Below are 11241 nucleotides of genomic sequence, written 5' to 3'. Positions count from 1 at the left end.
ACCTATAAGGGCTATTTACACTAAAATGGGTTGAAACTCAGATTTTTACATTTACTGTTCCACAAAGTGTTAAAAAGGGAACGTCCACAATTTAGACTTTAATTGCAGATAATTTTCTTTTAAAAATTTAGCAGGAGCAAAGCAAAAGGAGAATTAAATAATATTAATAATTTAAGAATCACAAAATCAGAATGGGATTATTTAGTCCATTGCAACTTCTTTTCACTAATGACACATTTTACAAGTCAGACATTCAGAGAGGGGATAGATTAATTGGATAATCCAAATTGCCACTAGGTGTGAATGGTTGTCTGTCCCTGTGTGTTGGCCCTGCGACAGACTGGCGACCTGTCCAGGGTGTACCCCGCCTCTCGCCCTATGACAGCTGGGATAGGCTCCAGCACCCCCCGTGACCCTGAAAAGGATAAGCGGAAGCGAATGGATGGATGGATGGACATTCAGAGATCAGCGGCTCCTGTGGGCCACTCTCACTCCCTTCCCCCCCCCTCCCACACACACACACGGGGGGGGGGGGCATTAACAGGGAGAGGGGGGCACGAAGAAATACTTTTCTTTCTTATTCTCATTTAAAATGTCTCGCTTTTAAAAAAATAATTATCTGACTCTTACGACGAACGATTGATTGATGCATATATACCATTTGGGCGACCGTGGCTCAGGGGGTTGGGAATTGCATCTGTAACCGGAAGGTCGCCAGTTCGATCCCCGGGCTCTCTGTCCTGGTCGTTGTGTCCCTGGGCAAGACACTTTACCCTACTTGCCTACTGGTGTTGGCCAGAAGGGCCGATGGCGCGATATGGCAGCCTCGCTTCTGTCAGTCTGCCCCAGGGCAGCTGTGGCTACAACCGTAGCTGCCTCCACCAGTGTGTGGATGTGAGAGTGAATGAATAGTGGCATTGTAAAGCGCTTTGGGTGCCTTGAAAAGCGCTATATAAATCCAATCCATTATTATTATTATTATCAGAACAGTGTACATCACTGTCACAACAGCGTTTGTTTTCATTTAAAGGCTTATAATGGCGGCCGGTCTCTAGTCAAAACCCCTGGACCGATAATTGTTTTTTGTTTTGTTTTTTTTGTTTTTTGTTTTTTTTGTCCCAGTCCAGCCCTGTATGCAGTTCATCTGCAGTCTGGTGTTACCTACATCTTCCTATTCAGAAGGCAGAATTTCCAAGTTCTGAGTACAATCAAAGCACCACGACTGCAGTTTTTGTGTTGGATGTAAAAGGCGCACATGACTCTGTGACGTAGGCTAGAATCATGGCAGCAGTCAACGACGGTCCAGGCGTGGGATTTCTCTCGTGGAAATATGCACATTATCTTTTCCTTTCTATTGGTCGGTGGCACAGTGCACTGTGGCAGGATAGTGCTAACATGTAAGCAAGCTAGAAGACTTACAGTCTTGCTGGGTATCCAGTTACGGAAGCAACAGATTAACAAGAGAATTCTGAGTAAAACCAAAGTTACTTTCCCTAGTAACTAGTTACTTTGAAAGTAATGAGTAACTTGAAGTAACTGAGTTACTTTTGATAGAAGTAACTAGTAATGTAACTAAGTTACTAATTTAAAGTAACTTACCCAACACTGCATACTACGCATATGATGTAGTAACTGAAATAACAGTAATGGAAATGAATAAATAAACAGACTAAAGGAAAATGGAAAAACAGAAAGAGAAAAATAATTGGGTGGGGTTCAGTGAGAACATGGATCAAGACTTTTGGTCAGCCTTGACACAAGCTGGCAGGTAACTCAGGAACAGAAGGCGGTGCTCTACTCACATGTGTTATATTGCAGGTAGGGTACTGCTGATTTCAACTGAGGATAAAGATAGGGAAGGGATACTATAAGGATCTGAATCCCACTGACACGCCTTCCATAGTGCAATCTGGGAATGTGAGGGATGACTCATCCTTTGTGGGGGTGAGGTCACTGAGGCAGTTAAATAACTCCTTGATGGCTGACCCCCTAGGATGAAGGAGATTTAACCTGAGTTCCTACAGGCCCTCAGTCTTGTAGGGCTGTCTTGGTTGACAATCCTACACAACATCGCCTGAAGATTGGGGCAGGTTTTTAGAGTTTATTGAAAGGTAGTGGATTGTTTATCGGCACAGGAGCTCCGCCAGAGAGGAGGGAGAACACTGACTGCAGTCCAGGTGGGAGGAAATGTTTATTCTGGTGCTTGGGAATATTTTTAAGAGTCTTAATTGTTGAAAAGGTAAATTTAGGCTTAGAAGGAGTAATTGATTGGCATTTAGAAGGAAATCCAGGGGCATGAGAGAAATGCGGCTGGAGAGTGGGCAATCAGGTTGTGAACAGGTGAGCGTTTTCCTTTACCAATAACAGAAAAAATAAGGTGCGTTCACAGTCTGTAGATGAATTGTGTTTCAAACAAACTAGGTTCTAGGAATGACTTTGGACTGACAATTAAAGCAGGAACAGAGAACCGGGGTTAACAGACAAAAAAGTTATATTTTTTTACTGTAACAACCCTAAACAACCAAATGTCATGTTGCCATATCATTTTTTGATTGATCGACATGGTGCATTTTTCCACCAACAGGAACGAGCTGTTTTTTGTTTGCTCATAAGCAGAGAGGTCTCGCTGCGCTGTCCTTAGACAGTAAACGTGACTATTGAGGGAAAAACACGCGTATTTATTGTTTATCATGACTCTGGTTTTACGAGACCTATCAACACAATTTAAAACCTGGTATATGTCACCTTGTTGCTTTGTCTTTAAGAGGTCATGTGATTGGCTTACCACCACTACTTTATTCTTCCTCAGTCAAACAGCAGCACTCATGCGATCGTTTTGCCCCGTGAGCTCCAGGTGTTGTGCCAAAAAGCTGATCGTCTGTAAGAAAGTGATTGCAGCCCGCGGGAGCGCGCACAGCTGCTTAAAGCTGTAGCGCCCAGATTACTTACAGCTACTTACGTGCAACTGATAGAAGCGGTAAGCTGAACACAGCTTCAGCTGTCTGTTGAAAAATAGTAACGCCACCGCATTTTCTTGTTAGTAACGGTAACGGCGTTGTAACAATAGAAATAGTAATTAGTTAGATTACTCGTTACTGAAAAAAGTAACGCCGTTACTTTTAACACTGTTACTTGTACTTGGTCTCCAGCCACGCCTGCAGCGTTACACATTCATATATCTTATTCAGTGATCTTTAAATACTTCATCTTAATCCAAAGTACTGTCAAGCAGAAAGAGAAAGCATATTTCTCCCATACTGGCCCCTCTTCATTGGTTCCCTGTTAAATCCAGAATAAACTTTAAAATCCTGCTCCTCACACACAAGGTCTTAATAATTAGGCCCCATCTTATCTTAATGCCCTTATAGTACCATATTACACCAATAGTGTGCGTCCTCTTAGATTGGCTATTTAAAAGTAGAAAGGGAGGCAGAGCCTTCAGCTTTGGGACCGCTCTTCTGTAGAACCAGTCTGGATTCACCCTCAACCAGTGGCAGCAGATGGCCACCCCTCCCTGAGCCTTTTTAGAATCACCAGTTAACCTGGTGGGAAGCTAGAATACCCAGAAAAAGGCTCCTCCTCCTCATAGAATTTCTACACCTTAGGTAAGCAGGATGTTTGAAGTCACACACAACACCCCTGTGCTGCTTCATCAGTAAGTTATCAACTAAAAGAAAACTTTTTTCCACCATTGTTTCCTTTAACAATGATCTATTTACTTACTTTTGAACGTGTAAATATAAGAGACTTAATAAAAGATCTGATTGTATAATCTGACAAATCTACAGAAGTTTGTGGGCAGTTTCTATGCTTGTGTCATCCTTTTTTCTTACTGAAATTGAAATGGTCAAGGTAGGAAGCCCTCTTGTAGTTTAATAGTTCTCCAGGTTTTCTGAAAGTCTTTCATTGTTTTTCTTTTCACACACTGTAAACAAATATGTGTGCTAACACCGTAAAGTGTGCGCCCTACCTGCCGGCTGTAAATGGGTTGCAATGACAAGCCACATTAAGAAGAACCTGCTCAGCATGAACACATCACAAAAGTGGACAGGCAATTTCTTTTTTCCACCAGATAGCCAGCCAAGCTTGTTCTGCATCTCTGATTTTAATACACTCAACGAGCAGTTTAGCAACCAGGAAACTCAGCCCCAGGAGGGGGGTGAAAGGCGATGTGTGAAAAAAAGAGAGGTATCTTCTTGGACTGCTAAATTCATTTCTGCTTCTGAATGATCAACTAAGCTTGGAAACTTAAAAACAAAATGGGCATGTGTTGGAGGAGGGGGTGTTTTCTTTTTGGATAGTAATTAATTACAGGTTCAAGTAAATTATTACATATATCAATTCTGTCAGGAACCACTTCGTTCAATAGACCGTAAAATTGAAGTTTGAAGTGTTAAGGGGCTCTACAGGAACGTTATCACTAAAACTTTCAAATTTAGCCTATTTAGTGATCAATCAAGTTGTACCCTGGAGCAGAGGCAGTTCATTTCTTCAGCTCCATCCTGACTCACACAAACACAAAGCATGGACACCAGCTCATCACAAACTGCTCTTAAAACACACGCAGGCATTTGCAGGACAGCTTTCACAGCATAGAACTTTACATTGCAGTACAGTCCAGCTCTACAGTACAGTTCACCAACAAACACAAGAATTTGTGCTCGATGAGCAATGCTTTGAATTAGGAAATAATCGATAATATGTCACTGACTATTGCTTATAGATTGGACAGAACTGGTCTCAGCATAATAATCGTAATCATCATCATTTTGATCTTGCTACAATGATTGTAGAGTATGTCTGAACATGTGTCTGTATGTGCCCTATCTTCTCCTTAGCAGGTGGGCTAACAGGAACAAACTATTATAGGAACATCACACATACAGCGATTATTAACATCTATATGTTTTCGACAGGCTGACGAGCTATCCTGCATCTGCCTCTCGCTGGCCTATCATCAACACTGTTGAAACAGTGTGAGATCATCTTGACAGAGAATGGAATAAAAAGCATCCAGCATCCAAAGGAGAGCTTTGGATTGTCCTTCGAGAAGCATGAAAAACGATTCCTGAAGACTTCCTAACATAAAGCAAGAAGACTTGACCGAGACAGTTCAAGCTTTGTTGAAAAACAAAGTTGTTCATGCTAATAACTGACTTTCAAGCTCATTAGAATTGTACATACTGTTTTTGTCTTGTATACTATATATCCATGTATAGTTGCACATGTTTCAATAAATGGCTTCATATGCATCTTATTTTCCAAGCAAAATTAGGGGTGGCTCGAGATTTTTGCACACTAGTAGTAAAAGTGGAAGTATGTCTAGGAGTTGGCAGTTTAAAGAGAAACAAAGATATGCATCGCATTTTAATCGATCGATCAATTTATCGTTGCTTTTGGAGGATCCCGGCTGATAACAGCCTTTTTTGTTGAGGTCCCACAGAAAAAAATGGAGGGGGCACGAGGACATGCATCAAACTTCCATTTTACGGACAATTGAATAAATGATCTCCCTCTCTCTCTCTATCACACACACACACACAAACACACAAACCCCCATGGGGGGGAGGGGGGGGGGGGGACTGACTAAGATCACATAGACTCATAGTCATTCTATATATTGTGCATCTACATACGCCTGCTGTGATATACACACAAATTAAATAAAACATTAAACAGAAAGAAAAGAAAAAGAAAATCGGACGCTTCGTGGCAAATAATAATTTCTTTTTTTCCTACTGAACAAATATATTTATTGACAAATCAAATTATAAATCTTCACAAATCTATATTCGAAATGACAAGCTGGATATTGATATGAAAACATTTTTCATGTTTAGCTGTTTCTATAAGAAACTGTCAAGCATTGGCTGTAAATGGCAATATTGGTCATATTTTTGATTTTAATAATCGCCTTTGAGAATTGTTTAATAAACAATCAATTTTTTATATTACATATTTTATATCTACTTTGGACATTTTGTTACAAAGTTGTTGCTTTTATAGTTTTTTTTTAAGAAAAATACCGTGGGAGGTTTTTCTTAAAATAGTAAATTTCATAAATTCAAATGCAAAAAAATGCAGCATACGGGTGATGAAATGTGTAACCAGGAGCTCATCAGCGTAACTTTGTGCTGAACATTGGGGGGGGGGGCGAAGCTCTCTGTCTAAATAAATAAATAAATCTGGGTAAATTCCCGGATTATTAAACATGCAATCATTTTGCTGGTAATACCTGAAATGAGTAAAGAAAATCAACAGCCTATTTATGCAAGATAATTCATAATTTTAGGGGGGGGGGGGGGTATATTGGTTGGGTCTGATTATTGGGGGGGGGGGGGGGGGGGGTGGAGCTCTGCAGGCGCTCCTTTATAAGTCAATTATTTCACTGCTCCCTGACCGCCCCACTATGCCTCATTCACATTCATGGAAGTGTGTTTCAACACAGCAGCAACCAACGAAACTGTCTGAATTATGCGTGACAAAAGGGGTATAAACAGATGAAAAGACGGGTTAAGTCAATCCATCAAAGCGACTCGTAATTGAGAGGAGAGCCCTCCAACCATATGGCCTCTGCAACACTGCCCTTTGTGCGCACTGAGCCGCCGGACGGTGAGGCAGGCGGACACGCTTGTCTCCATATCGCGCGACGGTGTAGAGCCGCCCCCGGGGAAAACTACGGGTAGGCGTTCTTTTTCCCATATTATGTTCAAGCACAGCAGGTCAGAAGGTGAGTTGGTGTTTAGATGAGTTTGGCATTTTCTCCCCCACAGTCCTCCTCAACGAGAAGCCTTTATCTCGAGTAACTTCGTTTAAACAGAAATGTTACACTTCAATAACGCTTGGTTCACCCCGGAAATCATGTTGAGCAACGTGAGATAATCTGCATATTTAAAAAATGCATTTTTATTAACATTTGTACATTTGTACAATTTGTAGAGATGTCTGCTATTATGGTTCGTTTTTGTATTTCTAAAGGCACGTGAAGTGTTACAAAACATCAAACCCTATTTAAGCCATGTTTAATACAAGCAACCGCACTTGTTCTGTGCAGTTATCGTTTGAGGGCTGATATATCAAAAGGTTAAAAACAGTCTTCTCAAGCTTACAAACTGATTCACAGAAGCATTTCAACCGCTTTATAGCACAAAGTAGGCTGCATTAAATGTGCAGTGAAATCTTTCTGATTGTAACCACAGCGGCCAATCGACAGCAGTGTTAGATTTAAGTATCAGTGTTTGAATCTGAAGAGTCCACGCGTTTTCAGAGCCTGGGCCTGTTCAGCAAGGCTTTTGGCAAATCACAGCGGAGGCGTCTATTTTTGAATCGCACCGCTATGTAAATCCTCTAAAGGCTGTCTGTTACTATCGCGTTATTGGGCAACACGCGACTGTCTCTGTGTTATTTAGTCACCAACGTCAATCTCATCTTCATCATCCAAGCAACACTTGGTGGTCAGTCGATAGTCACCGGTCGATGCAGGTGATGGAGGTAATAAATGCAGCGGGTCTAGGGTGTCGGTGGTGTGGAATCTGGAAGAGATCTGGTGTTGCTCGGTTTGGCCCGGCCCAGAAATCGTCCCCTCACCCATACCTCCTGCCGCCGCCGCGGACTTCTCCAGCTCAGCCAGCTTGGAGAGCTTTTCAAAGGCCACAGCGCCGGCGGCCTTGGCGGACTCCACGTCCGCTTTCATCTCCTCCAAGTCCCGCTTAAGCTTAGCCCGGCGGTTCTGGAACCATGTGATGACCTGTGCGTTGGTCAGACCAAGCTGCTGAGCCATCTGGTCCCGGTCCGCTGGGCTCAAGTACTTCTGGTACAGAAAACGTTTCTCCAGCTCATATATTTGGTGGTTGGTAAAGGCCGTGCGGGATTTCCGCCGCTTTTTAGGGGTGTTTCTCTGACCGAATAGGGTTAGCCCGTCTCTGCCTGTAGAAATAAGATCATACAGAATGTAAAACTGGAATAAAACACACGTTTATAAGTCACTAAAAACAGTGTTACACAAAAGAAACCAATTATAAGTCACCAAAAACTCCAGTACGACATCACTGAAATGATTCCGAAATTCATTCATTCAGATTCATTCATTTAGTTAGCGTGCTTTGTCAAATTTCAATGAGCACATTAAAAAACATACAGCGGTTTTCGAATAGGAAAAAATAGCACAGGATCATTCTTTGTTTAGAAAACAGTAGTACTTACAATTAGGTACAAGAAATAACGCTGAAAGCTTTTTCTCCAAACATCTACGGATATTTTTCATATTTCAGAAAAATAAGCTGCTGCTGTTGCGGTTGTAACAGTGAGGATGTTCTCCTTACCTACAACAAGAGAGGAAGAAAACAGCCTTTTACCTTCAGCAGCCTGCAGGACGCTGACCTCCAGGCCTTCAAAGGTTTTGCTGGCCAGCTCCTCCAGCGCGCAGAGCGGGGAGGTTTGACTGAGCAGCACCCGGCTGGACACGCCGTGACAAGCCGAGGGCAACTTCTCTCCGCTGAGAAAGTAGCTCCTTTTCACAGACGGTTTGTTGAGAATGTCATCTATGCTGAAAGGCGTCAGCGGTTTGTTGGTGTTGACCGGTGGTTGAAGCTGATCCAGCGGACTGCGACTACTGCCCTCAAGAACAGCTGGACGTTTAGAGTCTCCCTTAGAGGTCATGACGGCTCAGCAGCTGACTGAAAATGTCAAAGTTTGGACAAGAATGAAGGAAAACGAGCCACGGCAAGGATCACAGGTGTAACCTCATATCGCCCACTGCCTAAACACTTCTGACTCCCAGACTCCCACCGTCTCTCTGAAGCACTTTTTCGGAGTGACGTACAATATGAATATATATAAGACTGGCACTCACTCGGTGAACAGCGATGCACCAAGAGCTGGACCGACTAACTAACATGTTATTGCGGAAGGCCATCAATTACTCACTTCACCCCTCCCCTTATCTCTCTCTCTCTTTCTGCGTGCGTGAGGGCGCGTGCTGGGGGGGAGCTCTGAGACAGAGCAAACAGCGAAGAACAGTCCAATTACAAATCAGAGTAGGCTCTGTTTACACTTTATCTGTAAAACGACATCATTTGTCACCAAACGAGCAAATGTGTTTATCAGCACGATATCATCGTCATTTGCGTACACGGTGTAAGTAGCACAGAATTACTCTTCAGGCCAGTTACAGTCAGAAACAGACAATAAGCAAATTAGAAAATGAGAATGCGTGCTGAACTGTACAGACAGAGCCATGCACGAGCGTGACAGCGCGTTACAAGGCTAGTGGCGGAGCAGAGCAGGCCCTACCACACCTCCAGCCTCGCCACCCCCGCGGTAAGACGAGCGCTCTGCCAAAATCAGCGTCAGGCTCCCCGGACCACAGCCCGAGACAGGAACACATGGACAAACTGACAGGGAGGACACCGAGCACATATTTTTTTATGCCAATTAATCCTAAATAAAATCCAGTCAGGAAGATTATAAAATCATTTGTAGAGATGATTTCTTCTAAAACATTCTGCTATCAAGGCAGCAGTTTTCTGACGGTAAAGTTTTGGTTTTAGTTGTGTAGAAATACGCACGTTATCATGGGTTTTTATTTTGTTTCCATATTTTCAAATATTTGTATTACATTATGCACAATATGAAACTTCCAAAAGAGAAATAATTCGAAGTTGAACAATTAGTTCATCGATTTACTCGAGCGTTTTTATTTAGTCATTTATTTTTATATTTTATAGAGTTGGTCACACAAAGTTAAAAGGTATGTGCCTTTTTCACATCATGCTGTGAGCACGTTATTTTTTTTTACATGAGATGATTTGCAGAAAAGCAGATAGAGACAAAATACTGTTAATCTGACTATCGTCAGGTTTTACATACAGTTACTGTCCCTCTATTTAGAAAGGCAGAGGCATCACGGTGTGATTATTTTACATGTAGTTTTTTTGTTTTGTTTTTTCATGTGTAATAATGTTCAACATTCACTGTAAAAAGAATAACCCTATTCAAATGAAAAAAAATGATGTCCAGTTGTCACATCCAAAATATTTGGCTTTATAGAATCCAAATTGAGTCACTTGATATGACCTGATACTTTTATGTTGATATAAACAATATTACTAGACTTGACTGAAACTTTAAATTTTGCATTGATCCAAATTGATTTTTTTACATAGAACCATATTTTAATTATTGAACCAAGCTAATATATTGAAATTTAACCAACCTAATGTATTCACATCAAACCAAATTAACATGAACTAATATGTTTGTGTTGAAGCCAGGTAATTGATTTACATATATTCAAACTATATTTTTTACATTTCATTTTATTTCAGTTCAAAAACGCTCTGCATTTCCTATAAAAAACAAGACAGTTGGCCAACCAATTATTTCAAAATTATTTATTGTTCCAAACCATTTTAACTATAATCAATAGAGAGGATTAGTAATATACAGATTTAGTGCTACGGCAGAAATGATTAGAGAAATGTTTGTTTTATAAAACCTGCAATCTTTTGAAAACCAGTATAAAACCTGCAACCTGTCTAAAACTGGCATAAAACCATTATAAAAACTCTTTTTAAACCAATTTGCAAGTAGAGCAGGGCGATATGGCCAAAAATATTTATCATGATATATATTTGAAAATTTGCGATAACGATATAACCGACGATATAATTGATGCGAGACAAAATACAACTCCACAACATTACTAGTGCAAAAAGACAACCTTCCATTTATTTTCACTTAAACAAGAAGCTGGTTTTTATGTACATTAAAGCTTTATAAAAATGTAACAGTGCAAATGCAAACTCCTTGCTGAAAGTTTAACCAAAAGGCATTTCCAGTAGAAATGGGCTGACATATCCTGAGCATAACCATATATAATATCCACTGAAGTTAAAAAGAGGTGCTTTGCAACATTAAACTGCAGTGTGCAGTACGCATTTTTCGGACCATAAGGTGCACGGGATTATAAGGCACATTAAGCGAAACAAAGCAGTCAGATAAATCAAACTTTATTAAACTCATTCTTCTTGCTTCCTCAACTTCTGTACCATTGATTCATTAATGTTGAATTCTCTGGCAGCTGCTCTATTCCCATGTTGTTGCAGTATATTAATGACTAACCTCGTATTGTGGATGGATTATCTCAGTTGTTCTCCTGACTGAAGTTTGGTCCGTTTACAGCATCCTGCCATGCGATTGCATTTGTCTCTAACCATGAAGAACCTTCACGTTAACTTTTAT

General features: G+C 41.0%; 1 protein-coding gene across 1 annotated transcript; it reads right to left on the bottom strand.

Moving 5' to 3' along the window:
• Window positions 1-6481: 6481 nt before the first annotated feature.
• Window positions 6482-10262, bottom strand: lbx1a (ladybird homeobox 1a). Its single transcript, XM_080868374.1, has 2 exons — window positions 8355-10262; window positions 6482-7926 (listed from the first exon to the last, which is right to left on the bottom strand). The coding sequence occupies exons 1-2, from the start codon at window positions 8656-8658 to the stop codon at window positions 7406-7408; spliced, it is 825 nt and encodes a 274-aa protein (XP_080724500.1). The 5' UTR covers window positions 8659-10262; the 3' UTR covers window positions 6482-7405.
• Between the last annotated feature and the right edge of the window lie 979 nt (window positions 10263-11241).

Source organism: Rhamphochromis sp. 'chilingali', assembly GCF_963969265.1.
Source record: "Rhamphochromis sp. 'chilingali' genome assembly, chromosome: 20".
NCBI lineage: Eukaryota > Metazoa > Chordata > Actinopteri > Cichliformes > Cichlidae > Rhamphochromis > Rhamphochromis sp. 'chilingali'.
Note: the sequence above shows the minus strand (reverse complement) of the source record. Positions and strands in the feature narration are given on the sequence as shown.